The sequence below is a fragment of the Microplitis mediator genome, chromosome 4 (assembly GCF_029852145.1).
Source record: "Microplitis mediator isolate UGA2020A chromosome 4, iyMicMedi2.1, whole genome shotgun sequence".
Classification (NCBI taxonomy): Eukaryota; Metazoa; Arthropoda; class Insecta; order Hymenoptera; family Braconidae; genus Microplitis; species Microplitis mediator.
Window position 1 is genome coordinate 7012383 of NC_079972.1, and position 16815 is coordinate 7029197.

General features: G+C 37.2%; 3 protein-coding genes across 3 annotated transcripts; all 3 read right to left on the minus strand.

Annotated features, from left to right (window-relative positions):
• Positions 1-7496: 7496 nt before the first annotated feature.
• Positions 7497-8987, minus strand: LOC130667196 (uncharacterized). Its single transcript, XM_057468688.1, has 2 exons — positions 8409-8987; positions 7497-8222 (listed from the first exon to the last, which is right to left on the minus strand). Exons 1-2 carry the CDS (start codon positions 8985-8987, stop codon positions 7497-7499), a joined length of 1305 nt encoding a protein of 434 aa, XP_057324671.1.
• A 57-nt stretch (positions 8988-9044) lies between these two features.
• LOC130667197 (uncharacterized) lies at positions 9045-9548 on the minus strand. The gene has a single exon (XM_057468689.1). It carries the CDS (start codon positions 9546-9548, stop codon positions 9045-9047), a length of 504 nt encoding a protein of 167 aa, XP_057324672.1.
• A 153-nt stretch (positions 9549-9701) lies between these two features.
• Positions 9702-10295, minus strand: LOC130667198 (uncharacterized). Its single transcript, XM_057468690.1, has one exon. It carries the CDS (start codon positions 10293-10295, stop codon positions 9702-9704), a length of 594 nt encoding a protein of 197 aa, XP_057324673.1.
• Positions 10296-16815: the final 6520 nt, after the last annotated feature.

Genomic DNA, 16815 nt, shown 5'->3' on the forward strand with positions numbered 1-16815 from the left:
TCACTTTCATTATGTCTTTATAATAAATGTAGTTTACATTTTAACCTTTTTTTTAATTTTTAAAACTTTACCTGCTTGTCTAGTAGTTTCTAAGCATTGCTATTAGATAAGTTTAGCCCATAGCTTTTACTATGGACGACGGAAACCCCGTACAGATATACCTTGGTCTATCCTGTGTGATTACACACCTCCTAGCCTATAGCCTTGTACCTATAGAAAACGGAAACCCCGTAGAAATGCAATTACTGCATTCCCGTGTAAACCTGCTTGCACCTCCTAGCCTGTGTCCTTTCCTCACAGAAGACGGAAACCCCGTGGGGATACACTTTTATGTATCCTCATATGAGTTATTCATACACCCTAGCCTGTATGCTTTCGCTACAGAAAACGGCAACCCTGCAGAGGTACTCCTTGGCGTATCCTCGTGTGAGTTATTCACACTTCCCAGCCTACAGCATTTTCCTGTAGAAGACGGCAACCCCGTAGAGGTGTGCCTTGCGCAGCCTCGTACGACCTTGGTCGTACACCATAGCCTATAGCATTCCCTATAGAAGACGGCAACCCAGTAATCCACCTTTTTGTGTGGTTTTTAATCAACAATTGTGACGCTTAGGTCACAATTGTCTCTTTTAATTATTACCTGCTAATTTTCTCTACCTGCATCATTGAACCAGCTATTTATAGGTAAGTATAACAATTCTATTATTATTATAACTTTTTCAACCTCTTGTGCTTATCACTATTTGGCTTGCTACGCAAATACCTGTAATCTAATTTTTTTTCATATAATTTATATTGCCCCATGACTCCCGATCCTTTATATGCATTTAGCGTATATAAATTCAAGGCCAACCGATCGTCTGGTCCTTACGAACCGGGTAACACCAGGATCAGTTACCAAATAATTAGCCCGCTGGCTAAAAGGGACACAAATGCTCTACAACCAAAAACTTTTAAGTGTGCTAGGTTTGGCCTAACTCCATGCCACAGTTCAAAGGGTGTTTTAATTCTGTTTTTTGTTGGCAGCCGATTTTGAAGGTAGCAAGCTGATGTAATTGTTTCTCCTCAGTATTGTTTTGGCAGATTTGCTTCGATGAGCATTGTGCGAGTCGCGTCTAGCAGATAACGGTTTCGTCTCTCAGCTACACCGTTTTGCTGTGGGGTGTAGGGTGCTGTTAGCTGATGCTCGATGCCCTGGGTTTGAAAATATATCTGAAGTTCTCTTGATAGGTATTCCCCACCCCGATCAAACCTGAAAACTCGAGGAGTTTCTTTAAACTGTGTTTTATAATTCCGAATGTAATTTTTTATTGCTTCACACGCCTGTGATTTGTTTGTTAGTAAGACAATTTGGCAGTGTCTACTAAAATCATCTACGAAAGATATTACGTACCTCCGTCCTCCAACGGTTTTTGTGGGCATTGGTCCGCATAGATCCGTGTGGATTAATTGACGTGGCGCTGAAGATATATGTGTTGATTGTTTTGGGAATTTTGTCCTCGTCATCTTTCCTTTAATACAACTCTCACACAAGTTGTTCATTGCACAGTCCTCAATATCAGTTCCCGTGGCTAGATTTTCCGTTTTTAGTCGGTTTATAGCGTCAAGGTGGCGATGCGCTAACCTTTTATGCCACTGGTGGATGCAATTTTCTTTATGCATGGCTTGCGCTGCGAATGCACTATCTGAACACCTTAATACATACATTCCGTTATGTGCATCTCCCACGGCGACTTCGCCATCTTTGTCTTGGATATTCATTACTCCCCGCTGTACTGAAATATTAAAACCTTTCTTATCTAGGCAGCTTAGGGAGATAAGGCTACTGTCAAAATCAGGTACATATAATACTTCATTAAGTTCGAGTGTTTTTATTTTTCCTTGGCTGTTGATACAATTTATTTTTCCTTCTCCAATCCCATGGTCTTGGCTCATCTGTTTGTTGGCGATACGTACGGTAGACTTGTAGCTGTGATTAAGTTTGGTGAAGAACTCAATATTATTCGACATGTGTTTGCTCGCCCCTGAATCAAACAACCACACATTACTTTGTCTGTGTTCGTGTGCGATTAAGGCATAATCAGAAGATAATCCTTCGTCACCGTATTCCGAGTCACTGCTATTTGCTTGGGCGGCATTAGCTCTTAATCTTATTTTGCTTTGTTTATATTTTAAATATTTCCTACAATGTGTTCTAATGTGCCCTTTCTTATGACAAAAGAGACACTCTAAGTCTTTTTCTACCCGTAAAGCCACATTATTATTTTCATTGTTCTTATTTTGACCTTCACGTCTCTTGTATTCACCAATAATCGCATTTTGGACCAGGCTGTATGTTAAATCTTCAATTGGCCTTACCTCCAAAGCAGTAATCAAAGATCCGAAAGAGTCTGGCAGACTACACAACATAAATGCGATTTTTGTTCTCACTGATAATTAATTTCCTAATGATCCCATCTTCTCCATCAAACTGTCCAACTGCACTAGATGTTCCTCAATGCTCTTGTCTTCTGTGAATTTTAGTTGGGACAACTGTCAAAGTACTGTGACTTCACTAGTGAGTGTTGCCTTTTCGTGGAACTGCTTCAATAGATCCCATGCTTGCTTTGCTGTTGTAGCGTTTTTAATTAAATTATTCTGACTATCTTCCACTGATAGCCCAATAATAGCTCTAGCCTTGTGGTCCTTCTTGGTCCATTCTCTTGATGTCGATTGCGACTCCGTCGCAGTGCTTGTGACGACTTCCCATAAGTCATCTTTCATCAGCAGCATCTTCACTTTGAATTTCCATCTGGAATAGTTGTCGTCGTTCAGCTTTATCACTGGATTACTTTCACTCATTATGTCTCACTGTGTTGTTTTTTTTTTTTTTTTTTTTTTTTCAAAAATAAAAAAAAATATAACTGCTATAACTTCAGTATCCTCCTGGGCCCATAACCTGATAATTATTTATTAATTATTAAACATTAGTTATTGATTATTAAGGATAATGACACGCAGATCAAATCAACAGACACGTGTACTCGGTATGAGAGCTTTTATTATAACTGAACAGAATCAAGTATACAAGAAACTACATATGGAATTTAGTATGAGTCATGCAGTTACTGATTATAGATTATAGAAATAATAGAATAGTAATTAAGTATAGAATAATTATTAAGTTAAGAGGTTGCAATCATCAACACCTATTATAAAATATCATGGGACCTTTTTTGTAGACAATTTTATTCCCTAGGAGTTATACCGAATAAAGTTTTTTCTAATTCCGCATTGGTTTCTAGTTATTTTCATTTTAATGTCATGCTCATAAAAAAAATAGTCTTCTGGTCGATTTTAAGAGCTTGACATTAAAATAAAAATAACTAGAAAACAATGCGGAATTCGAAAAAACTTTATTCAAAATAACTTCCAGGGAATAAAATTGTCTACAAAAAAGGTCCCATGATATTTTGTAATAGATCTGATAGTTTTGCCGGAAAAGTAAGAAAAACTCAAAATTTAATATGAATTCGACTTCAACCTCAAATAACTTTTGAACAATTAGATTCCGCAAAAAATGATAAGAATCTTTTTTTGTAGAGCATTCAATTCCCTACAAAAATATGACTGCTCATTATTCCTATGACGCATCGTTAGCTCCTTATAAAAATCAGAAGACATAAAAAAAATTTTTCCTATGTTATTCTTATGGGAAATAGAAAAGTGCAATGCGGACAATGTTGATATTAATATTAAGAGCTCTAAGTTTTACAGGCGTCTTTTTTATCTAAACGAAACTTTTGCACCTGTTTGGAAGAAAAAAAAATTGGTTTGTTTTTTGAATCACCCTAATATATATATATATATATATATTAGAAAGGGTAGCGACCAAGTCGTACAATTAAAATTAAATATTTCGAGTGTTTCCGCCGACACTCGGCGCTCGAAGGTTTTTGGTAATCACCGCTTACCTATTAAGAGGATTTTTCATATACTACGACAGTTAACAACTAGCCTTTATATTGATTGCCACGTGCAGTTTCAAGTTTTGTTTTTAACACTATTCTGTAATATATAAAATTATAATAAATAACCAATTGTTATTTACCGTAGTGAATTGTCTTCCCCCGACCATCAACAATTTCTACATATATATATTATAACGCAAAAACTATACGCTAATTTTTGCGCTACAACTTCGTTCTCTGCCTTTAGCCTTCAGTCTCAATACAAATAGGGTGCCAGGTAATTTTTATCACTGGAATCACCAAACCAGTAAATCATGAAAACTAGATAATTTTTGATCTGTGGAATTATCTCAAAAACCACGCATTAATAAAAACTGGATGATTTTTTATCATTGAAACAATCACCAAAACCACACATAAATAATCACTAAAACTAAAACAAAAATGCTAAGAATTTATAAACAAAACAAAACAGAGACTGGAAAACTAAAAACAGAGTTACGGTTTGCCATGGTGTCGCTCAGTGTGTAGGTTTTTGTCATCCCAAACTCGTGTAAATTATCAACGGATTCGCAATTTTTATTTAACAATAAACAAAATACTGGAACCTAACACAAATAATCTTACTCTATAACAAAATACTGAATCAGAAAATACAACTAATAGATAAATCTGGACGGACGGCAACGTGGCATCTACATGATGCGCGTCATAACCTTATAACTAAATTAATCAAAATAATTAAGTAACTGGAGCCAACCGATACTCAAATAGTATTCGGTGAACTGGAACAATAATTAAAAGTCGTTGCTCTAGATATTTTCTTTAGCAAAATCGTACGGCTAACGTACATGGGTCGCATTTTGACGTTAATTAGGCAATAATAAACTCACTCACTAACACAGTCCTTATAATTATTTACAAAAATAATATAAACAAGCAATTCGTGAACGTAATTCTAAACTGTAACTATTTTCTTATGATTCTCACAGATCTTACATCTTTTCTTCAACTAAAACCGTAGCATAATACCTCAAGACTCCAACTAGAACTTGATTAATTATTTATAATAATTATTTCATACCTGATTACTGATGAATGAAATATCAAGTAACGTCTCACACTGTTTAAAATAATATTTCTGTAACGATAATTCCAACCTGTTGCTTTCTGAAGCGTCACTCCTGAACACGTTTGCTCGCTTCGAGTGACCAGAGTCGAATCTCTCGACCGTACTCCCGAAACTAAAAACATCATCGCCATTTATACCGGCTATCTATACTTCACCCCATAACTCCGACTCGATCTCAAAGACTCAACGGCAATAATTAAGTCACATTCTATTACGTATGTATATCCCAATGTGTTTGCTCTCCTGGACTTGGCTTCGGTTGAGATCACAGACTAAATGCTTAAATCTGAGTGACCAGCGGTTACCCTCAGCAGCACACTAGTCAAAGCTGTCCACTGAGGCCTACCAACAAACCCCAAAACTACAAAAAATGACCAGAAATATCGGCTTCCACAGCGATAGTGGTCACTAAACCATCGCTAAGTCCTGCCAATCATAATAACAAAAACTGATCTCATATACCTAATCCATAGTCCTTATTTTGGAGCGCTAGCATTTCAGCTAGATCTTCGCACTCTACACGGAAGTCTCATAGGGTCAGGCAAGCATCCTGACATCAGATGCAACCGGGTGGCAATTACTTGAGCCCCACTCCACGGTTGCTCCGACTTGTCCACATACTCAATACACCAAAAACTGTAAATCCAAAACTCAAATCCCATCATTTACCAAACTTTAATCTCAAACCATATCTCATAATAATTTTCCATAAATCTGATTCTAATTCTTACTTCTCGTATCAAAATCCTATAACTGTAGCCAGACGTTACATCATATTAAATTCTTAAACTATAACTTAATCAAAAAAATCTGTCTATCGGTTGACCCTACGGGCCAGCCCTAAAACTTCCCCCTGTTTTCGAGCTCCTTGAGCTCGAAAACTTTGTCGTAAAAACATTTTCGAGCTCTTCGAGCTCGAAAATACTTTTGTATGCCGTTCTTATGGAAAAAAAATATTTTTTTTACCATTTATTCTCCGAAGATACCTATCAAACGAATAAACCGATTAAGACGGTTGAGGTCGCAATCGACGCGTTTTATAAAGTTCTAAGGCTGATCAAATTTTGAATTCGATTTATTGAGTCGATTTTGAGATATTTCAAAAAAACTAAAAAAAATTTTTTTTTTTTAATTCTTTCGACAACGGTTTTTTTTGAACGAATGAACCGATTTTGATAGTTGAGGTGGCATTCGACGCCACTTATAAAGCTCTAGAGCCCAGTTTATTTTTGAATCAATCCACCAAGCACATTAAAAGTTATCAAAAAAAAACATTTTTAAAAAATGTTATTTTTGGAATATCTCTGAACCAGCACTACCGATCAAACTCAATTTCTCACAGCTTCAAGATATTGACAAGCTGCGACGAATGATACCTTAAAGCTCAAAATCGGTTCATCCGTTAAAAAGATACAGGTATTTACATACGTACGTACGTACATACATACATACATACATACATACATACACTTGGACATCATTCGGAAATTAGTCAGAATAGCTTCCTAGGACCTCAAAACGTCGACATCTGATGAAAATTTGATTTTCGTAAATCGGACCGAAACCAATAACTTCCCGAATTTTTGAAAATTTACAATTTTCTTAGCGGGAAGTTAAAAAACAACAACAAAAAACGGGAATTTATCTTAACACAAAAATTAGTCACACTTGGTTTACTTTATTACGCAGCAAATACACTGTTTGCCACGTGGCAAATATTCTTACAAAATGATAAACTGAATTGGTTTAACTAAAAAAAGTAAAATAAATTAATTATTACTATAGCGAATTCTAATCTTAATTGAAAAATCACAAGCGGATAACTTTATATTCTTAATTTCAAAAGCAAAAATTTAGCTTCTCCAAGCGAATGGTTCAGCACATGCGCTAATTGCGAATGACCAATCAAAATATTTCCAAGACCGTGGCGTAATATTTGACGAATAGCAAAATTCGATACAAACAATCACGTGATATTGAACCAATCAAAAAATCCGTTAGAAATTTCTAAGCGATGTATCCTGAGTAACTCGATGGAGGTCGTTATATCGATTTAAGTAGCCAATCAATGCGTCTTGAGAGTCACCACGCGAGATAACTTATCTTTTCCAGGATGGATAGCGAGTACTCTGGCGTCAGTAATCAATAACATTGTACCAGCTTGGATCTCGTTTCTAGGGTGGTACCACTTGGTGATGCCCTGATAGCGCTGCAACACCTCCGAGCTCCATCTTCGCCAGAAGTGCTGGTGAAGCTGTTGAATGAGCTTGTAACGTTGAAGAGTTGTCTGATGTACTGGCGTTAGCACTTCCAAATCAGCAGGATCTTCTGATAGTGGAGCGATTGGTCTTGAATTTAACACAGCTTCTATCTGTGTTAAAAGCGTAGCGAGTTGTTCATACGTCATCAAGTGTTCACCGATCGTTTTTGACAGGTGAAACTTGATAGACAACTGCTGCTTTCCATTTTCCCCCGAAGTGCGGTGCTCCTGGTGGATTGAATTTCCATTTTGTGCCATCCTTAGTGAGTAAACTGGTGAGTTCTCTTAGCGATTTCGATCCTGCAGCGAAATCTTTCTTTAGCAACGCATCTGCTCCCACAAAATTTGTGCCACAGTCGGAGTAGATGGTATCACAAATGCCTCTGCGACTAGCAAATCTTTTATAAGCTGCGATGAAGGCCCCGGATGAATAGTTAGTTACAATCTCAATGTGGATTGCTGATGTAGCGAAGCAAACAAAAACAGCGATCCAAGCCTTATATGTCTTCGTTCCACATCCTTGGAAAGCTTTGAGCGTAACAGGCCCTGCGTAATCCAACCTAGTATGTAAAAACGCTCGGGAAGGAATTACTCTAGCAGGAGGCAGTTGCCCCATCAACTGTTGTGCTCGGACACCTCGGTGCCGGGAGCACACTCCGCAGCGTAAAATATGAGATCTGACTGGAACTCGACCACCAATGATCCAGACAGATTGTCTCAAGTCTGCGAGTGTCTGTTGAGTTCCACCATGGAACGCCTTCTTATGCGAGTAATCAATTAGCATTGAGGTCAGTAGCGAGTGTTTTGGCAGAATAGCTGGATGCTTCTGCTGACTGTCCAGAAGCGAATTTTTCAAACGACCTCCTACTCTCAGGATATTCTGTAAGAAACAACCATCAGCGAGTAATCTTAATTCTTTTTCAAAGTACTGACCTTGTACGAATTTGACGAGTAGATTTCTAGATTTCTACCTAGTTTCCAGGTCTCTAGAAGAGAGTGGTGTGGCCAGCGAAGACTGTGGTATTTTTCTAAAGCGTGAAATGGCACGTAGACAGATTCCCAGTACTCTGAGCAGCTTAGAGTGAGTCGAACACCTTTCCAAGAGAGTCTGCAGCGGGTCCGAATCTGTGCTAGCGAATAATGCGAAGCTTAGACCTGGACGTTCCTCTGTATGCACTGTATTATGACAGGGGATAGCGAACGTTGGCCAGTCCTCTGAAGATGTACTAATCCATTGAGGACCTGACCACCATAGAGAATATTCTAGCAGTTTTGCTACTGAAAGCCCTCTGGAAGCACAATCAGCAGGATTTTGCTTCCTAGCGATAAAATTCCAACTAGCGTTGTTGGAATATTCCTGAATGGTGACAACTCTATTGCGGACATGAGTTTTCCAGCGAGCTGCCTGACTATTTATCCAAGCGAGTGTTACCGCAGAGTCTGTCCACAAATATGTTTGGACATTCTCTAATATTAAGGTGTTCTTAACGTAGCGAGTCAGCTTTGCGAGTAATATTGGTGCATTGAGTTCCAATCTTGGAATGGTTAGCGGCTTTAGCGGAGCGACTTCTGTTTTGGTATATAAGAGAGTTACTGAAGTTCTTCCAATAGCGTCTGTTACTTTTAGATATACTGCAGCAGCCATAGCGAGTTGTGAAGCATCGGAGAATCCGTGTAACACCACAGATACATTTTTATAGAGCTAATTCCAGCGAGGTATCTGTAGCGATGCGAGTTTCCTGAGATCTTTTCGAAAGATGGACCACTTGTGACTTTGAGCTGGTGAGAGGTTGTCAGCCCAAGCGAGTTTCTCTAACCAAAGTTCTTGCATGAAAATTTTGGGGGTTATGACAACAGGTGCGAGTAGCCCTAGCGGATCGTACAAGTGAGCAATTTCCGAGAGGATGGCTCTCTTTGTAGTTGGCGTGTCCTCTGGCAGGGAGTAGTTGAACTGGAATACATCTTGATGTGGATTCCAGCCAATTCCCAGTACTTTGACAGTTGCATCACCAAGTTCTCTTAGAGAATTCTCTTTATTGTCAACTGGTGACATGGTTGTGAGTAATATTGGCGAGTTGCTTGACCACTTTGCTAGTGGGAAGCATCCAGAAGCGCATAATTCTTTGGTTTGTCGAGCTATTTCAATAGCTTCGTCTTCGGTGTCTGCTCCCCCATAGATGTCGTCAACGTAGCGAGACTTTGTCATTGGAGCTATTGCTAGAGGATAATTTTTACCCTCATCTTCTACTAGTTGCAGGAGCGAACGGACTGCGAGATACGGAGCACTAGTTGTGCCATAAGTGACAGTTGTCAAAGTGAAAGCTGCTGGCGTGTGATTGTCCGTTTTCCAGAAAATGCACTAAAGTGGCCAGTCTTGTGGCTCAACGTTCATTTGGCGAAACATCTTGGTGATGTCTGTCCCAAAGAGAGCTGCATGGCTGCGAATTCGAAGCAATACGTCACAAATATCTATTTGTACTTTTGGGCCAACATGAAGCATGTCGTTTAGCGAAATTCCAGTAGAGGTGCTACAGGAGCCGTTGAACACGACCCTGAGCTTCGCCGTAGTGCTTTGCTCTCGAAGTACTCCATGATGCGGTAGAAAATAACTGTTTTGCGGCAAATCCTTTAGCGGAATCTCTTTCATATGCCCTAGTTGCTTATACTCCATCATAAAGGAGTGACAGAGCTCACTGAGGCTCTTATCAGCGTCTAATCTCTTTAATATTCGACGTAGCGAGTATTGTGCTGACCTAACCGAATCTCCTAACGGAGTATCAAGATCTTCAATAGGCAACCGGACTATGTAGCGACCGTCAGCACTTCTTGTGTGTGTAGTTTTAAAGTGCTCTTCACAAAGTAAATCGTCGTCGGAATATCGAGTGCTTTCAGTTGTTTTGGGCTCTTCTTGTTCCCAAAATTTCGCAATTAGTTCATTGAGCTGTAGATCCATTTCAACCGATGAGACATGTAGCGAGTTTGTTGTTTGTATTGAAGATGGAGTACTGACTGAACCATAAATGATCCAGCCTCAAAGAGTAGACTGAGCGATTGGAGCGTTTGGTGGCCCTTTGCGAATACTATCATTCATAATATGAGCAACTGGTACAGCTCCTAGGATGATGTCAATGGGCCTGGACATCAAAAATTGCGGATCTGCTAATTCTAGGCCTTTTAAAAGCGACCAATGCTGGTCGATCAACGTGAACGATGGCAAATTGACGGATAATAATGTGAGAATATGAACTTGGACGTTAAGCGAATTCTTTCCAGTGAGTGAATTTATTCTGATGTTACAAGACCCAAGCGTACGACCTGCTGAGACATTGCCAATGGCTCGTAGTGCAAGATCAGAGCGTTTTAGCGGTAGTTCAAGTTTTTTATGAAGCGAGTTCGTCATGAATGATAGTTCTGATCTTGGGTCTATAAAGATTCTGGCTAAGAGCAAGTTCCCATGCAAAGTATTTACATAAGCTGTAGCTGTAGCGAGTAACGACGTGTTGTTCAGCGGATAATCTGATGTTGGCGCTCCAGTAGTTGCTGGTGTGTTCTCCCTTTCCAACGGGTGGATTGATGTGTGGTGCTTCTAATGGCAGTGATGGCATCTGTCCGGGGTACGGCAATCTGCAGAGCGATGACGTCCCAAGCAATTACAACATAAGCGGAAATCTTTTATGAGCTGGATTCCCTGATCCACTGAAGCCTCTTGGTACCTTTTGCAGTAGAGCGCGTAATACTTTTCTTTGCATAGCGGACACTGACCTGGCTCACTTGTAACTTCCTTCGGTGTAAAATACACATTAGCTGCTGAACTTGGAGGTGTCTTGGAAGTAGTTGACGAAAAGCGATGACCGAGTGTTTTAGAGAAACTCTTGTTAGTAGCTTTTTTGATTTCAGGTAGCGGAGTTCCTGTTGGAGAAATTCCAGAGTTTTCCCAAGCACGAACTCGTGACTTGAGAAAGTCATGTAACTGTTCGTACTGAGGGATGTCGTTGGAGAGGCCTAGAGTAGTTTCCCACTCCTCACGTAACTTCACTGGAAGCCTGCGCAGTGTTACGTGTATCAAAATTGGGTCCGAATTGTCTACATTGATCTTCATAGAGCGAATGGCGTCTAAGGCTTTGCGGCTAGTGAGTAGCATTGAGTCTAGCTCATGCGCTGAATCAGCAGGAATGGGCTCATTGCTCAAAAGTTCTTCTAAATAAGTTGCGAGTACTCTCCTTGGATTGCTGTAGCGAGTTTCCAGAAGATTCCACGCAATTGGAAATGACTCATCCGTGAGCGTCATGTTAGCTAGTAACGAGAGCGCATCATCCTTTAGCTGTGTCCTCAGAGACGACATCTTCTGTGATCCAGATAGAGTATCATCATTCTTAATCAAAGCGGAGAACAGGTCGCGGAACTCACTCCACTGTTGATAATCTCCAGAAAAGGTCAGTAGGCGAATCTGCGGTAATTTAGCGGGTACATGTCCGGTAGCGAAGTACTGTGTAGCGTCTAACATATTGCGAGAGTGGTTAGCTGCAGCCTGAGCGTCTATCGACGCTTGAATTTCATCCCGTCTGGTAGTGAGTAATCCACTCAAGACACTGTAACGCGCATGAGCGTCGGGGAAGCGACTCTCCTTATGGTAAGGCAGTTTGAGAACTTCAGGATGTTCCAAGAAGATTTTCTTATTTCTTTGAGTGAGCTGGGACCATAGCGAATTCAACTGGGTAATCTTTGTTTCCGTAGTGGACACAGTAAGCGAGTTCAGCACCTCTGGTGTCCAGCGAGACTCCAGACCAAGGAGGGTTTTGAACCCTTGCTCTTGTAAGGCAAGATATCTTACCTTCAAGCGTCATGTTCTTGATTCGAGTTAACTAATCACTTGATGCGAGTCACCGAAAACCAAGTTTTTAAGTCAAGTAGCGGATTGTCTTTATCTGGACCGGTGTACAGGACTGCCAAAGGCGACACCCGATGTGCCCAGCAATGCCTCCGACACTTGGTTCGACTCGAAAGCTCACTTTCACAAAAAAAGGAATTTATTATTAAAAAAAAAACTATTCACCAGCCACTATCCGGCTCGAAGGACCATTAAATGTAGCGTATAGTATTAACAAAAAATACAACAAAAAAAATGGGTATTTATCGGGTGTTGGCTAGTGAAAGGTTTTCAAAATAAAACACTTAATTTTAACACAAAAATTAGTAACACTTGGTTTACTTTATTACACAGTGTTACGTTCTGGCTTTAATTAAATTTAAATAAAAATTTTTAGAAATTTTTTTTTTTTCAAGTCTCGAATTATTTATTCACCGCAGTGGGCGAATAAACGGTTCGACACTTCTTAGAATCATAATTAAACAATAAATTAATAAATCGTTACTTTGTTGGCGATATTATTTTTATTCACCGCCAACAATGTAACGGAAATCTCTTGCGATAAGAGAGTCGCCGTGGCTCGCGGACAGTCTAAACAGATGACGATGCATGAGACCCGGGCCACGACGATTCTCTCATAGGAAACCTGAGATGCAATGTTAACATTTTTGAAAATGTATAATACCAAGGAGTGACAGAATCAAGTCAGTCGTTTACAAGGCAGTCGATCACAAGATCTAGTAGAGCCAAGAACTCTACACAAACCTGCTGGCTTGATCCTGTCACTCGGACTTGAAGCAAAATATATATCCAGTGCTGCCAAAACCCGGGTAATTACCCGTTCTTCGGGTAATTTCGCTTCTTTCGGGTAAACCCACGGGTAATTGAAAAATTCGGGTAAAAGCGGGTAATTTCGTATTTAAAAATTTTTTTTCTACTTAATTTATTTTCATAAGTATAACATGTTAATAAATTTTTAAAAATAAAATAATTCCATTTTTTATCAACAACACTCTCGCAAATTTCAAGGGGATCATCTTCTGATTCAATTGATGAGTCCCGAAATGCTTCGTCCTAAGTACCGAAATCATCCGTGCGTCCAGTAATATTACATTTATATCCCAGACAGCATTAAAGTCAGAATGACTGCTTTACGACGTATTTTTGAAGGAGTCTTCAAGAAGTCTTATAATGACTTCTTAAAGGTGTCATTTTTAAGAACTCTAAATTAAGAGTTCTTGAAGACTTCATAAATAAGACGTCAGTTTTGTGACGTCTAAATGTATTCTTTTTTTAACTTTTTTGAAGTCAAAATGAAGTCAAAATTAGGAACTCCTTAAGACGTCATGGTAAGTTCATTCTGAAGTCTTATTTGCGGAGTCAGAAAAAAGAACTCTTTGAGAACTCTTTGAGAACTTTTAAAGATGTCTTACTGAGTTCGCTAGGTGGCGCATTCGACATCTTGAGAACTTCTTAAAGACTTCTTTAACGTGTTTTTAAGACGTCCAAATCATAAATAGGAACTCATTCAGAACTCATCAAGACGTCATTTTGCTATCTGGGATATTTTTAATATCACAACAACTGATTTAGCTGAAAAAATCAAAGATGTATTATAGCAACGAATTAAAAATTTGATTGATAATTAAAAATATGTAACATTTATCAAAAACAATTAAAAGAATTATTTTTATTCTACTTAAACTATAAATCAAAAACATTTTTCGATGTATTTATATCACAAAATAATGGTTGGTCCTGAAATTAGCAGGCATAACTTGTTAGTTTTCTGAATTTTTAAACGAATAATTTGAAAAAATAAATAAATAAAAATATGTCCATTTGAAGAATTAAAAAAACTATGCTTATAATTTTTGAAAATATTTTTTTCATAATTTACTTGTTTCAAAAAAATTATTCATGTCTGCTGACTTCAGTGTTATCGATATTTTAAGATATTTAAATCGAAAAAAATTCGTGTAATCGATAATGTTTTAGTTTGTTTAATGAATTCAATGAAAACTGTCTAAACTCTATTATAAAAAACTAATTGCTTTTTTTAAGTTAAGGAAAATATACTTACTTTCTGTGCTAAAAAATACACACAGTCCACGGCTGCCCAATTTCAAAACACAGTAACTGACAAAAATAAAATTTTTGAAATATGCATCGAATCACACTGAGAGAAAAAAGTGTATATTTCCAAGTAACATTTCTTGATTTGAGTATTATTTTACTTAAATAGTGCCAAGTAAATATTTTCTTAATTTTAGTAAAAATGCATTGTCTGTAGAAATTTATGAGTAGATTTAAACAATTGTTATAAAGATAAGAAATATTATACTTCGATATAGTAAATTTTTTCTTGTTTTTAGTATTATGAGTTAAGTCAACATGTTTACTTGATTTTAATTTTTTTTTCTCTCAGTGCATGTTTACAAGACTGCACTGGAGCTAAAAATACTAAAAAATCGATTTTGAAAAATTTGTCACTTACTGTGTTTTGAAATTGGGCAGCCGTCCACTTTTTATGCACCGAATATGATTTTCGGCCGTTAAAAGAGGCTTGTATTTTTTTGAAAATGAACGCATTTTCAATTAAAATGATTTTTTTTACTCTTTATGTTTAAGAGCGATAGTTATTTTACGTTTTTATACAAAGACACTTTATGTATAGTAAAAAACATTATAACAAAAAATAATAGCGGCAATGACGCTCTCGTCTCGTAAATGGGGATTCCCTCATTGACTGTGTCTCTTCAGATTAATTCTTAATTTCTTTTTTAGTTCGACTTTTAGAATAAATACAAAATTCAAAGGTGTCGACACTAATGAATTCTTTAAATTTTTTGATTTTCTGTTATTTTTTATGAAGATGAGTTGAATCTTGAAATTCATGTGAGATAATCAATAAGTCAGTTAACCTTTGAGTAATAATTATTACTATTAAAAAATCAAAATGAAAAAAATGGCTAAATAAGGTAAAAAGAGAATTATAAAAATTTTTTACTTAATAAATACTTTCAAACACTAACGAAAAGAGGTTAGGTGTTTTACTGAGTTATAAGTTAATGATTAACTAATAGATTTATTGTTGTATGATATTTTTAGATTGATATTTCATGTTCTGATTCAAATGAATCAGAGACTGATGCAGATTTCAATACCCAAGGGAAAACAAAAAAAATTAAATTAAAGAGACTAGAAACAAAAAATAAAAAAGAGACTCCAAAATTTTCATACAGTTGGCTTGATGTTCAAGATTTTAAAGGATGGTTAAAAAAGTCTACTATTAGTGAGAATGCTGGTCATTGCAAAGTTTGTTTACGTGAAATCATTTGCTACAATAAAAACTGCTTAGTCCGTCATTCGAAGTCATTAAAACATCTGTCAAATATGGATAAAATTACGAATAAAAAAAATCACTCAGATATTGAAAAAGCTATACAAGATTTGCCATTAAATTATCAAGTTAAACGAGCGGAATTAATTCTTGGAGCTGTGGTAGCTACTAAGTGCTTATCATTTTTACTTATGGATACCCTTGGACCTATTTTGCCTAGAATTTTTCCGGATTCAAAAATTGCTAAGCAATTATCATTAAAAAGAACAAAAACTTCAGCAGTTGTGAATAGTTTAGGTACAGTTTTGCTAGAAGATTTAGCCGATAAACTAAAAAAGCCGGGGTCATTTTTTTCTATTATTATGGACGAGTCAACAGATCTTAATAATATTAAACAATGTGCATTCACAGTAATTTTTTATGATGAAGATTTAGCCAAGGTACAAACTAGTTTTTTTGATTTAATAGAAACAAACTCTGCTACAGCTGAAGACTTATATTCACTTCTAATAAAAGTTATAGAAGATAAAAATATTCCACTCCAAAATCTGATTGGATTTTCATCTGATACTGCCAATAATATGGCTGGAGAATATTTATCTGTTTTTGCCTTGCTAACAAAAAGTTTCAAGAATATAGTTACTGTCAAATGTTCATGTCACTTAATTCATCTTGTCGCCTCCAAAGCCTGCTTGAAATTATCTAATTCAGCTGAAGAGTTGTTGAAAAATTTGGCTGCTTATTTCCATCGCAGTTACAAACGTACTAAAGGGCTAGAAGAATTCCAAGAGTATTTCGGTGTAGAAATACACAAAATTTTGTCACCAAGTACAACAAGATGGTTATCACTCAGAAGTTGTGTTAATCGCGTACTAGAACAGTATACCCCTATTTACGTCTATCTTCAAGGTGAATTATCCGACAAACCTTCTCCGACATTATTAAGCATGATAAAAACCATGGATAATCGCTTTATTACGAATACAATATAAGTATAAATTTAGCGGCTGAAATTTATTGGCAAAAAATTTTCGAACTAACTAATGCTATTGGTGATTTTAAATTTATAAACCTAAAAATTGTTATAAATATGTTACTAGTGTTGCCTTTCTCAAATGTATCCGTAGAAAGAATTTTTAGTGATTTAAATAACACTAAAACAGAATTTTTAGAGAGTGGGGAACCTTCGGCTAAACTTAACTCTCTGTGGGGTAAAATCGGGTAATTCATGAAAATGGAACGGGTACTGAGACAGCTTAGCTT

Coding starts and splice junctions, on each gene's coding strand:
- LOC130667196 (XM_057468688.1), bottom strand. CDS start 8,987: ATGGCTGCTGCAGTATATCTAAAAGTAACAGACGCTATTGGAAGAACT. Junction 8,223..8,408: donor CTCACTCTAAGCTGCTCAGA/GTACTGGGAATC, acceptor TGTTTCTTACAG/AATATCCTGAGAGTAGGAGG.
- LOC130667197 (XM_057468689.1), bottom strand. CDS start 9,548: ATGACAAAGTCTCGCTACGTTGACGACATCTATGGGGGAGCAGACACC.
- LOC130667198 (XM_057468690.1), bottom strand. CDS start 10,295: ATGGATCTACAGCTCAATGAACTAATTGCGAAATTTTGGGAACAAGAA.